This window comes from Diceros bicornis, chromosome 2, assembly GCF_020826845.1.
Source record: "Diceros bicornis minor isolate mBicDic1 chromosome 2, mDicBic1.mat.cur, whole genome shotgun sequence".
Classification (NCBI taxonomy): Eukaryota; Metazoa; Chordata; class Mammalia; order Perissodactyla; family Rhinocerotidae; genus Diceros; species Diceros bicornis.
Genome location: NC_080741.1, coordinates 61,765,654 through 61,792,669, shown reverse-complemented (window position 1 = coordinate 61,792,669; position 27,016 = coordinate 61,765,654). Strand labels below are relative to the sequence as shown.

At 40.8% G+C, this 27,016-nt stretch overlaps 1 protein-coding gene across 4 annotated transcripts in view; it reads left to right on the top strand.

Annotated features, from left to right (window-relative positions):
• Positions 1–26,791, top strand: part of CADPS (calcium dependent secretion activator) — a 436,212-nt gene extending 409,421 nt beyond the window's left edge. For 2 of the 4 annotated variants that reach the window (XM_058562336.1, XM_058562329.1), the window contains exons 26-27: positions 22,113–22,217; positions 25,500–26,790. In XM_058562336.1, coding sequence (XP_058418319.1) covers positions 22,113–22,217; positions 25,500–25,679 — 285 coding nt within the window. In that variant the 3' untranslated portion in view covers positions 25,680–26,790. Of the gene's footprint in view, positions 1–22,112; positions 22,218–25,499 lie in introns of all 4 variants that reach the window. The other 2 variants (XM_058562346.1, XM_058562319.1) reach the window with 2 other exon arrangements.
• Positions 26,792–27,016: the final 225 nt, after the last annotated feature.

The following is a 27,016-nucleotide window of genomic DNA, read 5'->3' as shown; positions in this document are numbered from 1 at the left end:
GACCTCCCCAGAATAGTCCCACTCAGAGCCAAGAGAAGGATCTGGAGCGGGATATTAGATCAGCAATACGCATTCCAGCTTTGGCCTCCCTCAGTTGCTTTTATTTTCTTTTTATAATTCTACCCGGACTTTGGTAAAAAAAAAAAAAAAAAAAGTCATTGCTTCCTCCAGGTGGCTACAAGTTATTTTTGTGTGTCGAAAAACCTGAAAAGAGGGCTCAAGTTGAATACCTCATTCATTCTAAATTCCCAATTCAGAAGAGAATAGTTAACAGCCTCCTCTTCTGTTAAACTCCTGCCGAGTTGACTAAAAATCCAGTTAATGGAGTCTAGTGATTGGCCTCCAGTATGAGTATTCCCACATCAGAAGGCTTACAGTGATGGTGTCACTTGCCATATTGGGTTGCCTTGACTGCCTTTGGCAGAATTTTTCACTCCGACCATCCCTGGACTAATGCCAGTTTATAGCAACAAATCTCCAGGTCTTGCCCAGGATGGGGGTATTATTAATTACCAGATCTGCATGCTAACGGGGATATAAAAGCCCCTCTCATTTTTTGTATAAAAAGGAATTTTTTGAAAAGAACAAATAATATGTAAAGTAAGCAAAGCTAAATTCATGAGTTTTCTTGCAACATTCTTTACATCACTTTTTGAGGAAGAGAATTATCACTCCCTTTTGTTCAGAAAATTCATTATTTGGCCTAGGAAACCATCCTGTGAAAGAGAAAAGACCCAGTCGCTAGGTGCCTCCCTAGTTTTGGAAGCACTAGGTCAGTGTTTCTCACAAGGGACATTCAGCAATGTCCACAGACATTGTGGACAATTTTTGGTTGTCATAAATGGGAGGGTGCTATTAGCATCTAGTGGATGAGGCCAGGGATGCTGCTAAACATCCTGCAATACACAGGACAGCCCCCCAACAAAGAATTATCCAGCTTGAAATGTCAATAGTGTGGAGGTCAAAAACAACCCTTTGTCTTTAATGGTACAGGCTATTTGAGTTTAAATTTTGGTATAAATCTTGAGCATTATCTGTGGATAATTTTCTCACCAAGGGATTCCAATGACTGTCTCTAAAGAAGTCTCTCCTTGGCAAACATCTCAGAAACTAGTCTCAAAAATCATTTTAATACACTTCATCCAAAAACGTCTTTTGAGGGTCTAAAAAATTAAAACCAAGGAATCATTAACATTTACCTTTCTCAGCTTGAACTTAACACTCACGCATGTGTATTTCCCATGGAGCTTCAGTACTTCAACGAAAACTCTGATCTTGTCAGTTAGATGAATCACAACAGCTTCCTTCTACTAGAAAGTGCCTCTTAAAGTTTTTAAGGGACTGGCTCCTTTACATCAAGCAGACATTAAGAGAATAGGCTTTACCGTAAGACATCCCCCAGTTCAATTTCAGGGTCTGCTACTTACTAGCTGTGTGACTTTTGGTAACTTACTTAACCTCACTAAGCCTCAATTTCCTCCTCTGTAAAAATGGAAGTAGAAACACTACATAGCTGTTTGGATTAGAAGGACTAAACGAGGCAATGCCTGTAAAGCATAAACCACGATGCTTGGCACATAGAAATTATTTCACAAGTGTCTCTTCTTCTTCTTGTCATCTCTATCAGTGGTGGTAGTAATGTAAAAACTAACACACACCCTTGCCTAATGCTAAGGTAGGCTTTGCAGCAGAGAGAAGAAAAGTAGTGATACATTCCATGCCAACAGGCGTTTTAAAAGCCAGAGATGAACTGGTCAGAGAACATGATGGCAAGTAGCAAAGAGCCCAGTTGTGCTGCAGGATCCCTAACGAAGATCTGTTATAAAGTAGAACAAGATCCCAATGGGAAGGAGCCTCCAAGGTGGTGCCCCAGAGGAGCCAGCACTGGGCTGGATCTACAGATGTCTAGGATTTGAGGAGGAGAAAGAGATAGGATTCTGTGCTCAGGCACTAAGCAAGCAGACGTTATTGCTTCCTCTGGGAGCGTCCCTGACTCACCAAGATCACGTCTTCATTAGCCTCAGCAGAACTTCTCTTTGGAGAGGTCCCTCCAGAATTTAGATAAGGGATCACTTCACCCAGGTTGTGATGACTCCAATCTACGCATCTGGATATTTGCTTTGTAGGCATTAGCTGCTCCATAACCTTAAGGGCTAAATTCTTTTTATATTAATATGTGTTGTTTTTGTCTTTTAATGTGTGCTTCTTAACCAGGGGTGTGCATCAGAATTACTTATGTATATTTTTATTTTAAAAACGTACTCATCTTAGCTGTATACCAAAAATTCTGAGTCAGTAGATCTAAGGTAGGGCTCAGGCATCTGTCTTTTTAAGCAAGTCCAAGGGTTTAATCTGTTTGGGAACCATTAATTTAGAGTAGTGATTCTTCACTGTGGGTGATTTTGTCACCTAGGGTTTATTTGGAAATGTCTGGAGACATTTTGACGGTCACAACTGGAGTAGGGGGTGGATGCTACTGACGTCTAATGGCTAGATAGTAAACATTCTACAGTGCACAGGACAAAGAATTATCTGGCCTCAAATGTCAATAGTGATAAGACTGATGAATCTTATCATTGATAAGATTGATTGATTTAGAGTATAAAAGATTCTGAAAGACATGTTGAGTTATATTATTTTTATTAATACCTTTCTTACTTTGTGTCCTAAAGAACAACTTCATTATCTTTTTATTTTTATTTCTATAGTGACAGTATGAAGATATAGGAGAAGGTACTACCGTATTATTTCCATTTTTAAGACAAGAACCTAAGGCCCAGAAAGAACTTAGCCAGGACTCTGAAGCCCCACAGGCGCCATCTCCTAAAATTATGGATTTTCCATCCCCCCTCTGAGAGCAGTGATCTGGTCTATCTTTTCCACCACTGCATCCCCAGTGTCTGGCATATATCAGCCCTCAATAACTATTTGTTAAACAGGTCTTGATGAATCCTTAGCCCTCTCATATTATCTCGTGTACCTTGTCGAGGATATTTTCTATTTCCAATTCTAACTCGAAAATAGTAATTAAAGCCTCTAAATGTCTGAGTATGAATTTTTGCAATTGTCACCTGATTTTTTTTGCAAGCCTGAAATGTATAGTACTCTGGTCAATTTAATGGGGGACGAATTGTTTTGGCCCAGTTGACTTTCCGGTTAATTTGAAGATTTATTGGAAAACCTTGTCTGTTTCAATTCCTACTTTTGAAACGATTTCTAAAATGTCTTAGTTCTGTTTTCTGCCTTACTGAGCCTATGAAACAGAATCTAAGTCTCAGGTCAAGATTTTTCAGGACTCTAGCTTTACCCTGCTTAACCCCAACTATCACTCTCCAGTCATGAAGATGTAAAGAGTGAATTATCCAGGATTGCCCCACTAATAAGTTCCCAGACTCCAAACACAGTGTTCTTTCTGCCATACCCTGTGCCTCAGGAAGACGGGGCTGAAATGTTTATTAGCCCAAAGTACAAAGACAAATGCAAACAGGGAGAAAGATTCCAATTAATTGAGGATTTTCATAAATGGCTATTTAATAATAACAACGATAGCTTGTTTAGTGTTTCTTTTATGTATATTTTCCTGACTGCACATTGGAGATAATAGCATTATCTTGTGAAAGGTGTTATTTCTTTTAAATCCTCTTAGCAGCCCTAGGAGGTAGGTACCTAATGATTCCCATTGTTTAGCTATGGAGACTGATAAGAGCCAATATTTATTGGGTAATATCCATGTACCAGGTACTGTTCTAGGCATTAAAGGTAATAATTCCTATAATTCTCATAACCTCCTTGTGAGGTAGGTTTTTACAGATAAAGATGTTGGGTGCTTGAGAGGTAAATTAACTTCACTAAACTCGTAAGCCTGGGAAGTGATCAGTCTTATATCAAACTCCTTTCTTTCTGAAGCAGAGCGGCCACCGAACCATAATGTCTTAGAAAAAAACCCTACACTGTTCAAATATGTGCCCCAAAACTCCCACTCCATTGAGTGTTCTGTGTCCCAGATTCATCCACTGGGGACTTTCCTGTAACAGAGTCACTATTTCCTACATGGGACCACAGCAGTATACAAGACAGAAATTGCAATTCCGTGACCCCCTGGTAGAACGTGGCTCATTAGTCATGGCTTGTCCACTAACAATAAGGGGAGTTGCATAGCTAATCAGGCAGACCCCTTAATGAAAACTCAGCTCCACCAGGGTAGGCCTCCTCCTGAATGTGAGGACATTGTCACCGGGCTCGAGTTCCACGAACCCCAGCAGAACCTAGACCTGAAGGTGGGAGATCCCAGGAAGCGCTACTGTACCCACATCAGGGTGAAACCCCATCCTCAGCGGAGAGGGACCACAGCACAGTGGGAAATCTTGCATACCATATGTGCTGCAGAAACCACTTCTACCTAGGCCCAGCTAAGGGGTGGGTTTCAGCTTTCAGTCTATCTCTCCTTCTGTGTTCTGTCTAAGATCTTGTATCCCATAAGAATCAAGTTTTGTGGTTTATTGGGGGCGGGGGGAACGATGGTAACACAATACCATTACATCCCAGACAGTTGATAAGTGGTTTAGGGTAGCAGTTTAGGTTCCTTAAGCAGAGCTTGACACAGTGGTATTATTAAATAACAATGCCCAAGATTTTCCTACGAGGCCCTGTTGACTCTTTTAACCTACCCACATAGCTAAGTTTTCAATGGCACCATAAGGTTTCACACATCGGCAATACTTTACAGGAGGGGAAAAGTAATCCAAAATTACAGAATAACGTGGTTATACAATCTGTGCATAATACAAATGTAGTTGTAACTAAATCATTACGTGGTCATTATCCAATAATGCCTAGGGTGTCAGCGATGTGAAAATTTGTAATCGGGTGTCACCAAAGTCCTTCCTTGATTTGTTTCTAGCCAAAGCTTACAATAAACAATGTGACAAGGTGATGAAAGAGAAAGGAAGGAAGGAAGGAAGAAAAAAAAAGAGAGGAAAAAAAAGAAAAGAAAAAAGAAAAGAAAAGAAAAAGAGTTGTTTTTTTCTCTTGAAGCTTTAAAGAGCTTACCAGATAGATCGTCAGCTGTTAGCCACCCTTGAAAGTGGCAAATCCCTTGGCCAGTGGAAAGTGGTCTCTATGCATTGTTTCTAAAGAGTTTGTTTATTCAAAATATGTCTGCTTTTGGCATTCAGTTTCGTAAGTGAGTGGGGGCTCAGGGTAGTAGCCGAGGTCAGCACTGTGCACCATGTAATGAAGCTCGCTCCTGCCTGTGGTTTCTGAACACCATCAAATAGTGGTGACCGTGGCACAGGGGGACATGGATGTGGACGTGATGGAATTCTTCTAAAGCCTCCCCACTTGGCTGACACAGAATTAGAGAAACGGAGGCCTGTTTGCATTTGTTGGTGCACATTAGAAATAAATTTGGGCATTCAGCTTAAAGAACTCACTAACGGCAAGATGCACAAAGAAATGCTATTATGTATTTAGCAGTCTTTGTGAGCCTGGCCAGGCAAGGGGATTTATCAAAAGAAATATGTAAATAACACAACCTGCTTTACAAAGGAAAAGAGAATAAAATTAATCCAAGACATCCGTGGCGTAATACTATTTTCTGCCCTCAGCTTTTCTTTTTATAACTTGAGACATGCAGCCTAACAGTTCAGCACGAACAATAGGACACTCAAAAAAACCCAGCCCCAGGGCATCTCTCAGTCCCTAGGAAAGAACTCCAAATGAGTCTTCAGCCTCACGCACAATATCATTATTAAATCTAACATGATCATAGCCAAATCGTTGGCTGGGGCACAACCCCCCTTCCCCCTCCTTTTTGGGGGGGAAAAGGGGAAGTGTTGGGAGGGGTGGGGGAACCAAGCCAATCAAAGTTAAAATAAAGTCTCTTTCTAGCAAGACTACTGTCTATAACATGTTGTTCCTTATAGAAAGTGGGATATGGTGGCATTTGCTTGATTAACTTGCTCGACAAAAGTGACAGCTGCTGTGGGTGCATGCGGATAAGCTGCACGGCGCAGTTCCGCCTTTGTACATCTGTCAGCAAAAAGGGAAGAATAAAGAGTGAAAAGAGACAAATTGGTCCCAAAAGACACTCCATTCAACTTAGGAGGTTTGCCCCATTCAGGCGCTCGCTGTGCGCCTCAAGTACTGAGAGCTTATTCAATTTCATTCACTCTTTCGAATGAACCCACAAGTGTTTAATTTCTTATTCTGTCGCCTCAAAAAAAGGGGAGGGGGGTACAGACGCAGGGGGAGGGAGCCTTGTGGACGGGAAGCATTAATGGCAAGGCAGGGCGATCCAGGCCGCACATATTAACTCATGGCTGATTTACGGTTTAACTCTGTGTGCTCAAGTCCTGGACTCATATGAATGCTTCAGTGCGGGACCTGACGCAGATTTCTTATCTCCTGGCTGGTGGATCCAAAACCATCTGGAGATATCAAGGGCACTCACCAAGGTCAAATGTGTGTCTTGTGTTAGGACAATGGTCTGAGGTTTATGCCTTTTCCAGAGATGGGGTGGCAGGCTCCCCAGGTTAAGGTTTGGGTAAGAGATGAGGCAAATGTGGGGTTTTCTTTTTCCCTCCCGGAAAGAGAAAAAAAATTAGAGCCACACGCAGTGAGAAGTAGTAAGAGGGGAATATGGTTTCCAGAGATTAAAAATAAAGCAAGAGGAAAGGGCGCCATTGGGAGGCAGAGCCCAGCTGTACATGGTGAGAACACATGTTAACTTTGAAAAAGCAGCACTTCGTCTTTCTTTTCCTCATCCCTGAGCCCCGGGCATCAGAACCTGTTTTCTGGCCTCCTGTAAAGGGGCAGTTGCTACGCACACCCAAATGTTTCCTCCTAGGATTTTAAGAAGCCTTCGCCAGTCCACCTGTGCTGCCATACTCTGCCCGATCTCTTGCCATCTTTTCTCCTGCCTTCATGCCACTTTGCCTTCTCTTTTGAAACCCAGTACTCCCTTCCAGCTCCTGAGCCAGCATCTGAGTATTGTCCCTGCACCCAAACCTTCTTGTTGACTGCTTTTTGGAAATCACTCAATGCGCTCTCTGGCTCCTAAAAAGATCATACCCTTTCCCTATGAGAAATCATTCCCCATAGAACCCAGGTTCACTAAGTTGACATAGATGTAATTTTAAATCTACTTAGAGCACTTTGGAAAAGGGTCCTGGACCCAGTTATAGCTGTTGGCCTTTGTTGTCTTGGAATTCTGGGGCTCTGGACAGTGCCTCCTGTCTGGTATATTAGTGTCTGGTATATTCAATTTCTGCTGGAAACGAGTTGTGTGGTTTGACCTAAAGCATTCCATTTACCTGTTTACCTGAACTTTTCCCATGTAATAGCATGAAAATTATGTGAATGTACAGAGTGTGCTTTTTTATATTGAGAGTAATGATTAAAACAACCTCAGCACAGGAAAACAACTCCTGAAGTCAATTCGAATTTTCCTGCATAAGAACTTCAACTTTGACTCATAAAACTCTCATGATTCATGACTATAGAAATTTGAATATGTGCACATTATGAAATTAGCCCTAATGTGATTAACCAACCCTGTTTTAAAAAGACAAAGTTGGCACTCCACTTTATCTTTCCGTTCTGTACATGAGTTACAATCCTTATTTTAGAGTATGATTTCTATAATCATTTCTATATGGTATGCAAATTTCTTATTCAGTTGCTTACGTCAATCTGCTTGCGAATTAATGCAGTTAACTCTAATTGCGCTTCCCGTACCTAAGAAGCAGTCAGGCGGTGCGCAGAGGCTGTTCATGAATAATCAGTTCAGTTCATAGGATGAATCCTTCTCCTACCTCTGAAGTCCTTGTATGCATATCAGAGAAGAGTCTCCAGATAAATTAGTCACTCTTCTCACATGGATAATAAGTGGTAGGATGTGCCACCAAAACTAGAATTTCGTTTTCGACATAATTGAGCTTTAAGTGATTGAGATGACTTGAAAGTGTGAATTTGGATTGTAACTATACATTTTCTCAAACAGTAGGTTCCTTTGAGAGGATAGAAGCTGAAGGCATGGGGGTCCATTTTCTCAATGCACAGGGAGGCCTAGGACTAAATCCCCAACATATCCAGAGAAAAATAGGCCCCAGAAAAAGGTATTGTTAACTGTGGTCAGTTTGTTAATGCCTAAACTGCACACCTGCCCTTGGAGGCCCAGGTGGCAGACAGGGCCCCGTTAGAAGCTGATTGGGGCTTAATCACATTGGGCTCATTATTTATGTCTCTTGGAGAAAGAAATAGTCTGAACTGAGAAAATCCAGGTACATAAGAGAGCTGTTCCCTTTCTCTTAAATAGCACAGTTCCCCAGTCCGATTGCCAAAAGTTAGGTGTCAGCCTCTGACATTTGCTAAAATACTTGTCCATTTAACAGAAGTCACAGACTCGAGTTTGTCGTGATTTGCTGTGAGAGGTCCTGCTGATCAGCCAGGGGGTATCAGAACAGCTGGTGTTGGGCCCATGTTCCATCTTTCGTTCAGGGTTTGACCACTGGTTACATTTTTATTCAATTACTTAGACTCCCAGCAGTTTCAGAAGTCATGTTGTGTCCAGGCAAGCACAGATCTAATTTTGATACCTAAATTGGATTCTTTCTTTCAGGACAGCAGGGCTTTGGCGGCTAATCAAAAAAGATAGAGGGGAAAGGTATATTTCACTATTTGGGTACCTGAAGTTCAAAGGTGGAAGGATTTGGTGGGAAGTCGTGTCTCGCTCATTTAACATGACATTAAATATGGCATGGAGTTATAGAAAAAATGATTTTTTTAGGGAGTCTATGGGCTTCAGGATCTCTGGAGAGTCAGAAGTAGGAAAAATAGAATGAAAATTAAAAGCCAATTTATTACATATGGCTTATTACATTTCCTTTTCTCTCTTTTTCATAGAGAACAAATTCATATAAATATTATATACTATAGAAATGTAAAATGAGGTTTAAAAAGTAACTATTTCTTGAGGTTCTTAGGAGAATTAAATGAGTTTATATAAAATGCTTAGAATAGTGCCTGACACATAAGAAGTGCTCACTAAATATTTATTCTCATGATTTTTATTGCTGTTATTGCTAATTATTATTAATGTCACTATAGAACTTTTTTCCACAGTGGATTCAATGGAACATAAGTACCCTGAGAGATTAATAGGTGGCTCATGAAAAGTGGTTCTTTAGTCAAATACATTTGGGAAATCCAAAACAAAGTTAAATGGGTTTCCTTACTGCAGAACTTCTCAGAGCATTTACTATGTTAATGTAACCCTATGAACCTGAATTGTCATAGTGTTCAGACAGCATAAATGGTATGCATACATGTATTCTCATATGCTTTTGAAGGCCAGCAAAAAATGCAAAGCTGGAAAAGTTAATGCTGGTATTATTTTTATTTCCTTTTAAAAACTTGCAATTAAATCCCTCTAGGTAGTTGTTTTGTCCTGTCTGCATTTAGCCCCACTGATAGGGTAGAATAGCAATCGTTCCTCTGGAAGAGCCTCCAATTTTCCTCCCCGCAAACTTTGGAGACGGTAGCTGGAGGCCCAAGTGGGGAACACGACTTTCCCCGCAGCTGGGAGGCTGCTGCCCTTTGATGCACACATGTTCTTTTCTTTTTCATTGGGCATTGTTCTGTGTCTTCATCATGTTTTTGAAGGCGTCCCACAGCCTCAAATCCATAAACTTCAGAACCACGTTGGGTGCAAAAGGTGAAAGGCCCTTACGCAAAATCTCAAAACAAGTTCTTCTCCTGGACAAAGAGAGGAGTAGCCTCTATCTGGAGCTTTCCAGTCTAAGCATAGGTCCCCGTTTAAATAAGTAAAGGACACAAACTCTCTGGATTGGTTCGGCTGGGCTGGGAGCCCTGCGATAAGAGGTCACTGGTGTGAGTTACTATGGTAATTGAGTAGTATCAGCAATAGTTTTGCTCTCATGAGCATTAAAGCACATAATAATAGGCAAACAACAGTGGTTAAAGCAAGCAGGTAGGATTACTATGTTCTTTTGTCAGAAGTATATAATGTCTTGTAGTCAGTTTTAAAGACTTCTCAACCCCCAAATCCACCCCACTGTCACCTGCTGAGTAATTTTGTGTGCTTAATCTCCTGCCCTCAACTCCAAGATCTCTGCTAATTTGAGGCAAATGGGTATTTCTGACATTAAATAGAGTGGCAAGGAAGCTCTGACCTAGAAAACCCACGTTCTGAAGCACTGAGAAAAATATTCTTTCAACAATTTTGTTAAGACTCTTGAATGACGAGAGAAAAAAAAATAGCTTTCACTGAAACGGGAGGTTGCAGCCTCCCAAGGAAGGATTTTTGCAGAAGAAGAAAAAAAGAAAGAGAAACTTGCAGAGCATCCCCACTCCCAACTTCCCCCATAAAACTTGTCACTTCACATTGCCATCCGCTACCCCAACAATAATCACTCCGTGCCTATTGCTAATTGCAAGCACAGCTGAGGCCCAGCGGGGAGCCCTTGCACAGTCTCAGGCCTTTATACGAGGCTCAATCTGTTGTATGGCACTTGTTCACACACAAAAAAACTACCAGCAAAGGCAGAAAGAGGCAGAGTCACAGGTTTCTTGTAATCCCTCCGCCTCCCCGCTGACAGCCCGGCCCTAGAAGCATTCCTGGTTTTGTCCTCCTCTTTACAAAATCTGAAGTGACCTTAAGCTTCGAGCATGTCAGCTTTTGAATGTCGAGTTGCTGGCTTCTTCAGGTGCATTAGGGAGCAGGGGGGCTACATCTGGCTTCTGCGTGTCTGTTGGCAGCACCCCTGGGGCGAGCTGTGGCTTCCTGTAACATATAAAATATGAGTGTGAACTCAGGGTTCATAGCAAGGAACAGGAGGTCATGCCTCCATTCAGTTCTGAGTAAAGAAACTGGGAGTTTGCAGATGTTTTTCTGTATGTGTAATGACACCACCCCCCTCCCCAGCCACCAAGCAACCGAGCGCCGTTTTTTGATAAAATGTGCCACAATCAGTGTGCTACTTGCAGATTTATTCATATCAATTTTTGCAATTTATATATTCAGAGACAAGATTGCTATTTCGGCAACTTTATGTTGGATGTCGTACGTTTGCGTCTAGAGAAAGAGGGAAAGAAATATGGGGCGGGGAGGGTGGGCAGAGAAAGAAAAGAAATTAAGTCTGTTCCTCGGGCCACCAGCTGGGGTGTTGTCAAGGAGACAAAGCGTCCGACAGGAGGGTCTGTGTCCCCCTTTTGCCCAGCGGTCACTTCCTGCCCAGGCTTGGAGGTGGGAAATCTACTGCTTCTGGCCCAGAAGAAGGCCCCTTAATAGCCACTCTAAGGAGGAGAGTGGGGCTGGGGTGGGAGGGAAAATCTTCTCAGTAGACAAGGCCCAGGCCTCCTGAAGAAAGGCCTTCCCATCCTCCCTTGAGGTCAAGAACAGGTAGGCCCAAGGAGACCCTTGGCATGGGCCTCCATTTGGGCCTGGCAGGGGGCCTCCAGCCTTTCCTGTCCACCTTCCCACCCTCTAAGATGAGAAAGGAATTAAACCTCCTGTGAAATTCCCGCTTGCAGAAATGTCTGTTCCCAGCCCAAAGCCTCATACTGTATTTTCACCAAAGACATTGGTCGAGCGAACACGGAGATTAATCCTCCTTAGCCTCGGGGATAAATGCTCCCCAGTGGGGCAGTGTTAATTGCCAAGCTTGGTGCAAAGATCATTTTGAGGCATTTAAGAAATACATGATTTTTATTAGTATAACTGTTCCATGTAGGAGTTATTTCTCAGCAAAGGGCAAAAGCTTTGCCTGCCTCACATTATTAGCCTAATTCTACTTAATTGTTTCCTAAAATAAGGGCTTCCTGAACGCACATTCCAAACCTTAATAAGTCTGTTGTGGTGGGAGCAATTCTGGATGGAGGAGCTGCTGCCCTTTTCAGCAGAGGGAACCAGGCTCTCAGGGCTGAGTGCTGATTGAACAGCCCTGGGCTTAGAAAATCAGGGCTCGGGGGTCGGTGAGGGGACGGGGAGGTCTCTGTGAAAACATATGGGGTGACGTGCCATGCAGTGTAAAAAAACGCATCCTTTTTTGTTGTTTGGACCCAATCCTCTATGAGGATTCTCAGTTCTCGTCTCTGGGCTTCATTTAATTCTATTTCACAGATTTAGAAATGTTGGCCCCGTGGCATGTTTTAAATAAACCAAATCAATGACTGAGCAAATGCTACCAGATTTGTTCTTTGTTCTTCGCAGTCTCAAAACTCGGCCTTGAGAAGTCGTCTCAGTCCTGGTATTAAATGAAGTGCCCACGTTCACCTTACGAAGAATTTTTTGGCTTTTTGTGAAACATGGTTGGGTGTTCCAGATTAGAATATGTGCATTGCTACGTAGCTCAGCTTTCTTGAGCAAAGTTTCCTTTTCATTAGGAGAAGTGATTTTTCATTTGCCATCTTTTCGTTTTAATTGTGGTGAAAGAAACAAAATATAAAATTTACCATGTTAACCACTTCAAAGTGTACAGTTCCTTAGGGTTAAGTACACTCACACTGTGGTGTAACCAATCTCCAGAACTCTTTTCCTCTTGCAAAACTGAAACACTATACCCATTAAACAATAACTCCCCATTTCCTCCTCCCCAGCCCCGGCAACCACCTTTCTATCTTCTGTTTCTATGAATTTGACTATTCTAGATACCTCATGTAAATGGAATCATACAGTATTTGTCTTTCTTTTTACTGGCTTATTTTACTTAGCATAATATCCTCAAGGTTCCTCCATGTTGTAGTATGCGACAAGATTTCCTCCCTTTTTAAGGCTGAATAATATTCCATTGTGTGTATATATCACCTTTGGTTTATTCATTCATCTCTCAATGGAAACTTGGGTTGCTTCCACCTTTTGGCCATTACAAATAATGTTGCTATGAACGTGGGTGTGTAAACATCTCCTTGAGATCCTGCTGTCAATTTTTTTGCATCTATACTCAAAATTGGAATTGCTGGAACTCCATCTTTTTATAATAGCACTTACTCAGGTTGTGGAAATGGTGGAAGAGTGGTATTTGCCTTTGAGTTGAGATAGCATTCACGATTGGAAATTCATATTAGTGCCTCCGCTTTCCCATCACATGCCTTCCCGTCTTTAGGTAAATGTCTATGAGTTGATCTTTGACTTAGTTTTCTCATTCAGAGATGGTAAACTATTTCCAGCAATATCTTATGAGTATTAGGAAAGAATGCCTTTCAGAGATCATCACATCTCCTTGCAGGTAACACCTGCCATATTGAGACATGGGGTGGGCAGCATACAAGGGATTTGTGACTTGTTGGGGTTCATATAGTCTGATTGATTCAGAAGCAACAAACTCATTTCCATTCTGGCTTTGGCTAGCTTGGATAGCTTACTAAGATTGCCAAGAAGTTAATCAAACCATTAAAAAAACAAAGAGTGTGTCTTCCAGAGAGAGACCCTTGTATAGCCCATGGAAGTCAAGCCTTGAATTAAACTCTCCTGCTTGATTTGCTTTCAGAAAGGATCCTTCAGGACTCCTAGTTCCCTTGTATTTCCCACCAGGCAACTAATAGTGATAGGACTGACTTGAGTTGGAAGGCTGCAGTGCATTAGGTCAGAAGTCTAGGTGTGGATTCATCATTTTGATCATTCATTTGAAATGTTAATACAAAAGACACTTGTTGTTGGATATTTCTCCACATTTCAGGTTTAAAGAGTTGAAATTTGGTCTTGAAGAGATAACTGCGTATTGTAATAAAAAAATATTAAGGGGCGGGCCCGGCAATGTAGTGGTTAAGTTCAAGCACTCTGCTTCAGCAGCCCAGGGTTCACAAGTTTGGATCCCGGGCATGGACGAACACACTGTCTGTCAAGCCATGCAAGGTGGCGTCCCATATAAAGTAGAGGAAGATGGGCATGGATGTTAGCCCAGGGCCGATCTTCCTCAGCAAAAAGAGGAGGATTGGCAATGGGTGTTAGCTCAGGGCTCATCTTCCCCACAAAAAAGTAAATAAAAAAAATATTAAAGTATTATTTAGGCCTTTTCTAAAGAGGTTAAAATAATATTGCTCCCAAATGCTAAATTCTATACACATTCCTATAGAAGAAGCAAAAATTTTAAGCAGTAACAATTTAAATCAAGTTTTAAAACATTATTATTTCATTTCCACTTTCTCTTCCTTATGAGAAGAAACTAAAGGCAGAAGAGTAGCTGAATCCACACAGCACAGGTTGTAGATAACTACAGTCTCTGGACCCATAGTTACAGCAAGGTGCCTCTGACTTCTGCATCAGCCTGGATTGTGTCAGACTTTCAGGCGGATGCTCCAGAGTTCAGAACCTTGAAGAGCCACAGCACTAAGATGGCTTTGCAAAGACTTCAATGAAATGAGTTTTTAGATATCCAGAGAATTACAGATGTTAAAAAAAAAAAAAAAAAAACCCACCCTCAACTAACAAGGACATTTGGGACAGCCTGGAAGGTCATCCTGATTATCTGTATCCTGTGATTTCAGTGTCTGGTTATTTTTGGCTTCTTTGTGCTTTTAGCCGAGCGTCCTGAAGCTGTGGCTGGGAAATACCCATTTCTAGGAGCAGTTGTTTTGGTGAATCAACTCCTAAATCACAATAACACTCAAGTAAGGCAAAAGATTCATATTTAAACTATGTACCCATTTTTTAAAGCATCAGATGATATGTCCTTTTAGAAAGTGTTTATTCAGCCCTCAGGGACCTTTGACAGATCCTGACACTTGCATACAATTTTTTAGTGCTTTGCCCACTTGGCATCGAGGGCTTGAACATGCCAATGTTTATTTGTCAAACTCTCTCTGAATCTGGTTTAGAACACCGAATACAACCAGATCCCTGGTGATCTTTGGACCTGAGAGACCCGTAGGGCTGTGGAATTGTAGCTTAGGTTAACGAAGCTATGGGTACTTTGGTAGAAGTGTAAGGAAACTCTGGATGGTGCTTTTCGCATGTTCTTAAATTACCCAAATTGTAAAGAAGAAATATGCATTGAAAGCTTCAAATGTAAAAGATTTCATTACAGTATTTCAATATAGCAATTTAAATCAGTTGTGGGGTTTCTTTTCCTAACTAATAATAACCCAGTTTTGTCACAAAAAGCAAAGTGAAGAACTTAGTCACCTGGGTATAGTCAAAGTATTCTCTTCCACTTTGACTCTCTGCCAATAAACAAAATGTCCTTTCTTCATTGGACACTCTAGGCAAGGGGCTGAGGCACTTTCTCTGATGTATGGCTGTGTTGAGTTGGAGAAAGGGTACTTTCCAAACAAAAGATAAAAATCCTCCAGCATTCACTGTGTCTCTTCAGGTTGTTTACCACGAGGTTACAAATTACCTGTTTGCTCAGATGTTTTTAGAAGAATGGAAGCTACTCAGAAAGCTCTGCTCAGCCCTGAATAGCTTGCACTTAGGGAGATGTGATTTCTTATTTATGAAGCCGGGTAGGATAGCGTGGCTGAGATAATAACAGCTAACACTTAGTATATGCCTGGTGCTGTTGTAAACTCTCCACACGTATTAACTCATTTAATCTTCACCCCGACCCTAAGTAGTTTTTATTCTTATCCCCATTTAGCAGATGAAAAAACTAAGGCACAGAGAGGTAAAGGGATTTATCAAGATTCAAGCACAGGAGAAGTCTGATTCAAGTCCACTCTCTTAGCCACTATGTTGCACCGCCTCTCAGCCTCTGGAGTCCAGGCTCCATCTCTCGTAGCTGCTAGACCACCTTACTTCTCTGAGTCTCAGTTTCCTCAAATGTGAAGTGAGACTATAGATGATAAAAAAAAGACTCAGCTGTTTAGAGTTTAGCCATGAACTGCCCAGGCATCTAGTGCTTTGCCTGCCTGGCGTATATGGCTTGAACGTGCCAATTTCAAAGGAAATACATATTTTAAAATGAACTAACAATATTGATCATTGTTATAACTTTTTTTCTCCAAAACTCTGTTGGGAAAGTTCAATCTATTGTGATAAAGGCAACTTTTCTAGTTCTATTTCTCCTTGAAAACTCAAGCTGCCCACAGTGGGAACTTTCCCCCAGTAGCAATTGCTGAGTTACCAACCTAAAAGAAATTAAGAATAGGTCAGGCAGAGCTACAAGGGAGAAGAAAATATATGTTGATTCTATTTAAGAAATTGTCTCTCATCCCCATCCAACTTTTTCTAATCATTGTAATAGTTGACTCTCATCCAGCAGTTCTTTAAGGCTATTGAGTGGTTTTCCATGGGAATACCCCTCACTCCCCACACGGTGCTCAGCAGCTTTCTAACTCATAAAAAGAAGAATCTTTTCAACACCAAGCCAAGCTCAGGCCCTGAGACAGGTTGAACAGCATTATCCTACCCACACACTCCTCCTTTGAGAAGTTCAGAGCTGAATGACTTTGCTGCGGAAACACCTAGAATTAGAGCTGTTTCTATATAAACAATCCATTACTTTTTAAAATTATTGAGTTGAATGCAACAACTCATACAGATTTAGTGATAAATGATGAACTTGAAACCTGTCCCACCACCCACTAGTTGTGTGACCACAGGCTACTTATTTAACTTATCTATGCCCCTTTTCCTCATCTACAAAATGGGAGTGTAAATAGTGTCAACCTCTTAAGAGTTCAACTCAGTGATTAAATTATATAATGCTTGTAGAATGCTGTGCAGTGTCTGCACATTGTAAATACTTGGTGTTTAATGAGTAGGTAACTATTTTTAATAATTGTGTGTGTGTGTATATATATTAGGAACCTTGTATGAAATAGTACTTTGTTTAAAACAGTAGACTCTAAAGTCTTATCTGGTCTAGACTCTAAAGTCTAGTCTGGTCTGATGGGGGGTTGCGGAAGTTAAGGCGATAAGTTGCCCTTCTGATTAGTGAGTATGGAAACACAGTGAAAAGGAGAAAGTTCTATCTCCTTTCAGCCCCTATTCCTTCTTTCCATTGCCACTCATGTGTGATATGTATGTGGCTTGCTCTGAAAACAAATGAATCATTAACAGTAAGGTCTCTCTACGACATCAAATTAATGTCAAGATGGGGAGGAGATCAGGAATTTAGATCCATCTAGGTGGAGAAGGCATGATCACTGTAGTAAAGCTCCACCTTGCTGATTAGGGATTATCCAGATCTAAGTGAAAGTCCATTTTCTGTGAACTCCGTATTGTCTGGTGAGGTGTGAATTATTTATCTTATCTCTCAATCCTGCAGCCTTTCCAGAAAATACTTTCCGGGGGAACAGTGCACCCAAGGGTGAGAACTAGGGAGAGGTGAATGAGTCACTTCTCAGCTGCAAAATTTTGGAACTTCTCAGTTTGAAAAAATATAGTAATCAAGGTAGATAATATTTTAATACAACATTTTAAAAAATCATATTAATGTAAAAAAAATTCCTGATCAAAATGTTAATTAAAGACAGTATCTAATCCCTCACTTGTGAGATCCTGCCTCATTGCCTCCCACTAATCCTGGCTGTAGCGAACCCTGATATTATAGAAGAGACATGTAATGTATAGGGATTTCTCTGCATGAAGTCGATGTGTCTGCAGGGCAGACTGTGTGACCCCAGTATATCTGCATATTAATTACCTAAGCTTCTCCTAGAAATGGATCAAGAAAATTCCTTTGTGTTGTATATTGAAAGTATATCTGTTATGTTTCTGAGAGTAATAATAACAATGGTAGCTAAATTTTATTGAGTGCTTACTATGTGACAGTCACTCTGCTAGGCACTTATACAATTATCTCGTTTAACACTCACAGTATGAAATAGGTACTGGTATTAACCCCAAGAGGAGACTAAGAATCAGAGACTTAAGTAGCTTGCTGGAGGTTATCTAGCTAAAATGTAGCCAAGCCAAGCTGAAGCTCTAACTTATCTATACAGGGTTTGAGAAATCACTCATTATTTGTCTGAATCCTTTTAATCCAATATTTAAATCTAGGTCAATATAGTTTAAAATACGCTTTATGCACCCAGGATGGTTTTATAGGTTTGGATGACGATCTATCAAAAAACAACTTTACAATGGACTTGCATTGCTGAGAGCTAGTCATGTGTCGTATAAGATTTCTGCATACAATTCCAGAGATACTCCAGGAGGAATAATTCCCTCCACCGCTACATGGCTTTCCCTGGGCACTTGCTCTGCTTTCTCCCTTGTTTTGTGGTATTTCTTAGGTTGAGAGAGAGAGAGAATAAAGAGGGGAGAGACGATGGTGATGGTGATGATGATGATGGTGGCGGTGGTGGCTCACATTTATTGAGGCCTTATCATGTGCCAAGGACTGTGGTGAGAGCTTTACTAACATGAATGCATTTAGTCACCAGAAAGCCTATTAAAGGCTGATTAATCCCCATTTCTGATCAGGAAACTGAGTCTCTGAGAATGTAAGTAACTTGCCCAAGATTACAAACCCAGGTGAAAAACAGGTAAGTCCTATGGTATTAATGACTCCATGGTAGAAAGGAAGAAAGTAGAATTAAGTAGTGAAGTTTTAGATCAGCCCCCAAGCTCCTCTTAAATACAGCCTTCAGATCTGGTTGCAGCTACTGGAGAAGCTCCCAGCTTTCCAAGGGCCCTATTATCCTGCAGGCCATAGCTGTGATGGGCATCCTTTGGATTCCAACCCCAAAACCCTTACAGAATTATCCCCAGAGGGCACCCTTTAAAGTTGCCCAGGGTACTGGGGATTTTTTTTCTGCAGTGCTTTTTTAGGGTTAAAGTAACCTTATTTGGGAAGTTTCCAATTAATATACCTGAATTAAGGGGAGGCAGCAAAGGAGTTGTGATTATATTTAAATATTTAGTACATGTCATCAGCTCACAATTTTTAATTCTAAGGGTTTAGAGTACATTTTATGAAAATTTTAGTGCCCAGGTGTTAGGATATCTCTGGAAAAGGCATATCTGAACCAAAGAGAAAACAAAACGGGGAGAACTTAAAATGTTTTATTAATTTCCTCTTTTGAAGAATCATAACAAATCTGCTGTATTAGCATGGATCTCAAATAAAGCAAACCTGATTAATAAGCACTGTGAACTGCATGAGGAAAAGCAGGAACAACCCAGACACCCAGGAATGTGCTGATAAATGTTTAACCACTGGCTTTCTGGGAGGGAGAATGCCCTGGTTTGTGGTGTTGGCCAATTTCCATGGTGTAAAGACTCCCACTATAGCCTATTTCCACCTATCAGTGTGATATCCCTGAATGTGGAATTGGGAAGAGAGGCACAGATCAGCTTTCATGACCAGCACACTGCTATACCCTCTTAGGGAGGAGTAATTAGATGATCAGCTGTTTCAGTCCTATGCCACTTCTGGACTCATTAGTTGTGCGACCTTGGGCAAGTCACTTCACCTCTCTGGGCCTTTGTTTCCTCCTCTACAAAGGATAATACGGAAGATCCCTTTCACCTCTAACATTTTAAAGTTCTAGAAGGCAGTGACTCCTGCTTTCTCCGACATCCAAATGCCTTTAAGCGCCTTTCTGGAAAACCAAGTTAGCACTGTGCTGTATCCAAGAGTGCCTCCAATTTCATCTACTGAGCATAAGGTTTGGAAAGGAGTGACTTACTCCCTTTGCCTCTTTAAATGCGTAGCCAATGGGGCATCATACATTTTTTACACTTCTTTTGCTAGATGTGCGATCCAGGAGGAAAGGCATGGATGTTCCAGGGCTTTCTTGTTCTCCTGGGGTGGGAATCTGTGCGTGTGATACACTGATCCATTGCTCTATGCATTTCCTACCTCCCTACCCTCTCAGTAGCAGAGAAAGAGTATTGATAGTATTCTACCTTTTTATTTTTATTTTTTACTATCCAATAGCCATTTACAAGAATGGGAATTACTTATATAAAATGGTGGGGGGGTGTTATTTTTTTTTCCCTGAAAGGTGGCACGTCTCTCAGCAAAGAGAAAAAGGCATGTTGCACAAGGCTTGCTGGCAGTGATGTAAGCCAGCGCCGGTTTGCCTGTTGTCACAGCCAAAGCAAAATGCCACCTCTGCCTAGAAGCCAGAGTGCCACATTCCTCTTTTGTGTCCTTGAGATGCACCCATCATGAGGCCCTGGGCTTGTAGGTTTGGCCAGGAGGTGACCCATGTTCCTTGAAGTTCATCTTCCAACCCCAGGAGGTGGGGGAGGGGGTGGCACTGCTCATGACTCTCAAAATAGATTATTGGAGCCCCCAGAATGCATGTCAGATACAGCCAGTAAATGTGGAATTTGAGGCCCAGGATGAACACAAGAGAGGCCCCAGTTGCCGAGAGTAAGGTAGGGTGGCAGAAACACAAGTGACCCAGTGATGTTCCAGTCCCCAGACCCCTTCTTAACAAACGAAGATGCAGTGACAGCAAAAGCTCCAGAATCCCAAGGCAGGAGGTGCCAAACACATCCCGCAACAACCACTAAGCAAAAAAAAAAAAAAGTTTCAATAAAATGTTCTCACTCCTCCAGGGGAAAACCTGTCCGTGCCTGAAGCAGCTTGACCTGGGCAAACCCCCTCCCTCCACAGGGTGAACTGCAAATCTCAAGAAAAAAATCCCCAGCCCCCACCCCGCCTGCTCCCTGGGGAGGGACAGAAGGTTCCTAAAACTAACAGTTTTGCCTCCATGATCTTTAAAAGAGCAGAAGTTGGCTGTGAGGCTGCAATGCTGCCTCGATTGGGGTAGTGTGGTCTCTGTTTGCGGCTGGGCTCCAGGGAGAGCCACAATTGGCTCCGATGAGGAAGGAGCCTCGAAATGAAAGATTGCAAAGAGGGCTTCTGAACGCCGTGGCTGAGACTGTGTCGTTTCTTGCAAGGTGAAACTTGGCAGTTCTACCTTGCAAGTAAAAACCCAAATTAATTTTTTTTTTTAAAGAAATTAAGTCAGAAACAAGGCTTCGGAAAAACTGTGAGTGTTAGGCATAAACTGATTTTGGATGATCTTTAGGTGAGAAAGGGTGGAGTTACCATCAGAAACATGTTTTTATTTATGCTTTTCAAATCCCCACTGGTGTGCAATGTGGGTGCGCGTGCATGTGTGCCTGTGTTGTATGTGTGTTGGTTAGCAGGAGAGAATGCATCGTCTCAATTCTCTAACCACTTTTTTTTACATCTTTTCTGTGCACAGTTCATATAGATGCCCCATAAATAAATATATAGGTCCATCCACACCTTTTCATTTTATTTGTAAATTGTTTGGTATAAGCAGCAATGCGTAATGAAACCTGGTGAAGTTTAAAAGATTAGATTTTTTTCATACTGACACTTCATAACACTGTTCATATGTCTCCGAGTGAGATTTATGAATATATGAGCAGTACTGCAAAATTATACCGCACCAGAGACTTCCTGCACCACAGGGGTGGCAGTCTAAAGTGACACAGCTTCAAGCATTTTTCACAGACAAGAAGCAAAATTTAACCCCCTTAAGGGGAAGTATGATTTCAACAGCTTGAAATGAGCTCATTTGTAGATGTGTTTTTTTCTCTCATCTTCCATAATTTTTTGGTGTTAAGATTAAAACAGATTGCACAGCCAACGTAAGGGCATATAAGCTGCCCAGAGTATACTTTGGCCCTTAAAGAGAAACCCTCCTCCATTGTCTTTATCTGAACGTCCCAATAGGGTAAATGAAGGTAAACGTCACCCTAAATTCCTAAGGCGCTCAGTGTGATTCTCAGAATTGTCCTTAGCAGACGGGGGCTGGATTTTTCAAAAGGTAAGTAGCAGGTGCCCGTCGTCCTGGGCACCCAAGACAATGGCATTAGGAAATAAACAGTGAATTGAATCTCATCTGAGTGAAATTAACCAACAAAAAGGAGAATCAGAAGAGCAAAAGATGATCTTTATGAATTGATTGTATATGACGTGTCTATAGTGGAAGAGGTCTGTTTTAGATTCCAAGTACAAACTGATCTCTTTTAGGCTGACCTGGTACCTTGTAATTTTGTGTCAATTAATGTTCATGATCTCTGTTCTCTCAAACTCTCTTTAACCATTTTGTTTCCTCTTGGAACAGAGCGTGGTGCTCAAATGTGGCCTGTCCCCTCTCTGCTCTGTAAATGCTCCATGATGTGTTGGCTGGAGAACTTTTGTCTCTTTTTTCAGCAATGGTACAACAGCTCCATGAATGTGATCTGCACCTGGTTGACGGACCGGATGGACTTACAGCTTCACATTTATCAGTTGAAAACACTAATTAGGATGGTAAAGGTAAAAGAAAAAATAATTATTCTTCTTTGCGAATAGCTTACTGAAATACGTTTCATTGGCAAGCTGCAGAACTTCCTTAACACAAAGAATATTAGTTTACATATAAAACAACACGATTTCTAACACAGTATCTCATGCAAGAAAAACCTATAAAATCACTTTGGGATGCATGGTTAATTTATTACTCAGACGTCAAAGGAAAATTTAACAAAAAGGAATTTAATGTTTTATCCAGACTGGAAAAAGACTTCATGTATTTGCCGTGCAAAAGTACTGCAGGGGCCATCATGCCCTTTCCATTAGACTTTCAAAAGCTGGCTTTTGGTACCACTGTGCTAATTACATCAATTACCAATTTCATTTACGGTTTAATTGAATAAAATTTTGCCACAATTAATTTCATAGAAATATTTACCTTCAGCTATTTCTAAATATGTCCTGTGATCATTATCAGGATGCAAATCAATATTGTTCTCCTAGTTAATTGAAGTAGTTTCTCTTACAATGCGTGTATACAATCAAATGTACGGGATCACAAAGGTGAGATAACATACCCTGAAAGTAGCTTTTTTCCCTGTTCTAGTGTGTGCGCCTTGGACTAATGATAATTATTTCAGTGTGAAATCTCAGTGGTTTACATGAAATAATAAGATCACAGAAGGGGGTAAATACGTTTTTGATCATTTCAGTTTCCATTTGATGCTTCACTATAGAGGGGTTTAAAACATTCGTATACAAAAATCGCAAAGTACAAAGTCTCCTATAAAATATTTTAACAATAAAACATAGCTAAATTTTTATTTCTTAACAGTTTGCTAAAAGTCCCCCCCATCCCTGCTATCCCCCCATCCCACCCACCCCCTGCGCCCCATTTCTTAGGCTCTTTCGGATTAGCACCTTCTCATTGAAGGTTCTCCTCTACCCCAGCGCTGACTTAAAACCAATTACTGTTCCATTGAGTGTAATTAAGGAGAATTATTATCATCTGCATTTGATCTCACAAAGAGTCTGCCCAGGAAGGTTACAGACAGCAGTGTGTTGGAGCTCTTAAAAAAGAAATGTATGCACTCAGACCAAGGACCCAGACTAATTTTCATATTTTTTAATTTCAGTTTCTTAGGGCAAGCTCACTAGTCATTGCCTGATCACTTGAATTCTGTTCTTTGGGTATAAATACTCTTTGGGCGAGTTTTTCTGTTTGACCCTTGCTGGGTAGATATGAAAAGAAGACATTAATTTTAATATTTTAAAATATCTTCCCATGACTGACATTTCCAGATCTGTGTTGGGAATGTTGGAATTAGCAGTATTTTATTAAGAAAAAATATGTCAGAGACGAGGTTTATTCTTAGCCTTCTGCCAAAAAAATACAGACGTGAACCACAGGGAAGGGACACAGAAACGTCACTGCCAAAGGAACTCCTTCACTTTCTTCAGAGGTAGGCCCAGCTTAACTATTGCCATAACACGGAGGGGTGAAGCGGAATTCATCACCTCTTTACTAAGTACATTTACCCAGAGGTCTCTTTCTCCGAGCCAAACTTCCAAAGATAATTGGCTTTCTTTCCTGCCTCTACATCCACTTTGTTTCTTCATCCGTTCATTCATTATTCAGCAAGCATTTATTCATTCATCCAACATTGGATAAATATTCGTTGAGCCCCCACTTGTATGTTACAAGATGGAGGATTTAAAAATGACTAGATATGCTCCCTACCCTTAGGCATTTAGAGCCTAGTTGGGGAACGCACTGCTCTGGAATTTGAATAAAGGGAAGAATACTCAAGTGCTTTCTATCTTTCTTATTCCCATCATATCCTGGCAACAATTATGTTATTCTAAGTGGCAACAGAACAGCTGATTGAAAGATACAGAAAAAAAAAAAAATGAAGTGAATCATCTGGATATCTGGTCTACATTATGCCTAGCATTTACTCAGCCTCCTACCCTTCTCCCTCAAGGTGAAGACAGTTCAGGTAGCTACCTAGCCACCTAGGAGAGCCTTGCAGCTTGATCCATAGTTAGCAGGACCTTTTAATTTAGTGTTGAAACAAATTACTTTTAAGAGGCAAAGAAGGTGCTATGAATAATCATGCTGGGAAAACAGGTATAAATTGGCAAAGGGGATATGTGGTCATCCTATCCATTATCTTATATTATTGGACTTCACTAAGCTGAACTGCATTCACTAGTTGACTCTGCAGTCATTATAACACATGACCTTCAAGAGTGATTGACATTGTGATTGTTGACACTGTCACTGCATTAGATGGACTACAAAAAATAGAAATCACAATGGGAATGGCATTGAAGTATGTTAACATTCCTTCTCTTGCCCCCTTAGTAAGTTTCCCATATCAATAGGAGAAGCAAACAGCAGAATCAGTAGCTGAAATGATATGCAGTGTGAAGAGAAGAGTTGTACTTAGAGAGAGACCTTTCTCAAAAAAAAAATTTTCATGAAGTAGACCACAGCCAGACGCTTCTGGTCATGTTCAATTAACGCTAAGGGATTTCTAGAAAAACAGTCCCTGGGATACCTAAGGAAATCCGAGAGAAATCGCCTGAAGGAACAAAGAAAGAATTTGTGGTACAATAATACCAAACCATTGTTCTTGAAAAAGAGCCAAATTTCTTCCCTGAGACCAAGTTGTGAACGGAATAGATACACTTCTTTCCGAAGGAGATGAGAAATGAGTCACATGCCTGCACCATATTGATGAAGCATTAGCGCTCCATCTTCCCCTTAATTGTTGCTGCCCGTAATAGGTTTCATATACCAACATACATATGTCTGTCTTGTGAATTAGACAGAGGGATATGCAATTACAAGCCTTAAAAATACTCAAGACCAGACTGCAACAGAAATTGCAAAATACCATAATCACTGATCCATTATTTATATGTTATAGCCCCTTACACTGTCTATCATATTATACTAACCTAAGAAAAAGAACCAGACCAAAAAAAAAAAAGAGAGAGGAACCAAAACAATTATGGAACATTTCCCTTTATGGAACTGAATAAACACAAGCTTATGTTCTTTGTTTTGTCTCATCTAATACAGTTTATCCTGTCACAATTTCTCATTTTCTGTCATTCAACGAATCTCAGTTTTCAGTACAATTGAAATCTGAGCATGGTGGCTTTTCATTTGACAATACAGGAAGTGTGACACTTAGCTGAAGGTCAGTGTTCTTACCCCCACACTCACTTGGTGCCCTTTCCCTCCCCTTCATGGAGAAGAGATCTCTCTTATCACTGCATCTTTTCCCTCCTTAGAAAACCTATAGAGATTTCCGATTGCAAGGGGTCCTGGACTCGACCTTAAACAGCAAGACCTATGAAACCATCCGGAACCGTCTTACTGTGGAGGAAGCCACAGCATCAGTGAGCGAGGGTGGGGGCCTGCAGGGGATCAGCATGAAGGACAGTGATGAGGAAGACGAAGAAGACGATTAGAATGCTCCAGCCTAGAGTCCACTAGGATGGAGTCCTGTAATCAATGCATGTCCTTAGTCTGTTAGTTAACCCCATTAGGGAATTTTCTGTCAACTACCATGCCCATGAGATGTTTACCAATACAATTTCCATTTTAGCTATGTGGTACCAAGATTAGCAAATGACCTTCGAATCCACAATTTCCTGATTCCATGTCTATAGGTTTACAAGCAATATGGAGCACCATTCTTTAAACACCATTCGTGGAGAATACATAGTCCAACTGCTAGGCGTGTCCCTGTTATCAGCAAAGTTAAATGATGCTTCATTATTGTACTGTGTATGCATTGACGGTACATGGATGTGAGGGCAAGTACACCAAGTACTTTCACTCCTTTGTTTCACGTATGTGGATGCCAGTTATTTAAATGAGTACAATAAATTAATTAAGACTCATAGATCTGCTTTGTTTTTTGAAAAACAAAAGGCAAGTCTCCAACAACCAACTTTTGGTTCTTTCTGTTCCCTTAAAACTAAAAACTGAGCCCCTGGTGCCCTTGTTAACCCCTCCTTTCATTTATCCATATAGTTAGCCAAAAAAAGGATGGCTACATACCAATGGATTGATCCTCTTAATTGCCATGGCAAGGGCAATCTTATCATGATTTAACATCAAGCACAGTTCAGAGCAACTGTCTTCTGTCAAAGTTTATCCTATTAAATGTTACATTTTGCTTTTATGTTTCAATAACTGTGTATGTAAAAAAACTGAATATTTAAATTACAACCCTAGACTATAAATGTGTTTATAATAAGATATGGATACTTCCTTCAGTAGATTGTAACCATAATTTAAATTATTTTGTTCCACACTGTTTTTTATATCTGTCATGTACATTGCATTTTGATCTGTAACTGCACGACCCTGGGGTCCTCTGCAGAGCTATTTCTTTCTGTGTAAAGTAGTGGATCCATCTTGCTTTTGCCTTATATAAAGCCTACAGTTATGAAAGTGTGGAAAACTGTGGCTTCTCAATAAATAATTATTCAAATGTCCTAAGAATACACTTTCGATCTTTTTTCCTCTGTCTCCTTTGAGAACCAGAACTGAAACGCACGAAGCAGGAAGGGATGAGAAAGAGGAAGGATGAGATAATTTTCCTAGAGTGTTCTTGCAACTATTGGAGTAGGTAGCTTTCAATGCTTGTTTCCATGAGACACAGTCTAAAGTTCCATTAATTCAGACTCCAGTAATTCAGAATCTGTGGGCATTTGGACATGTTGGGCAGATTACGCTTGCATTATAGGATAAATAAGAGTTTGCTAAGCAAGAGAGTAGTGTAAACGAGAGAAATGTT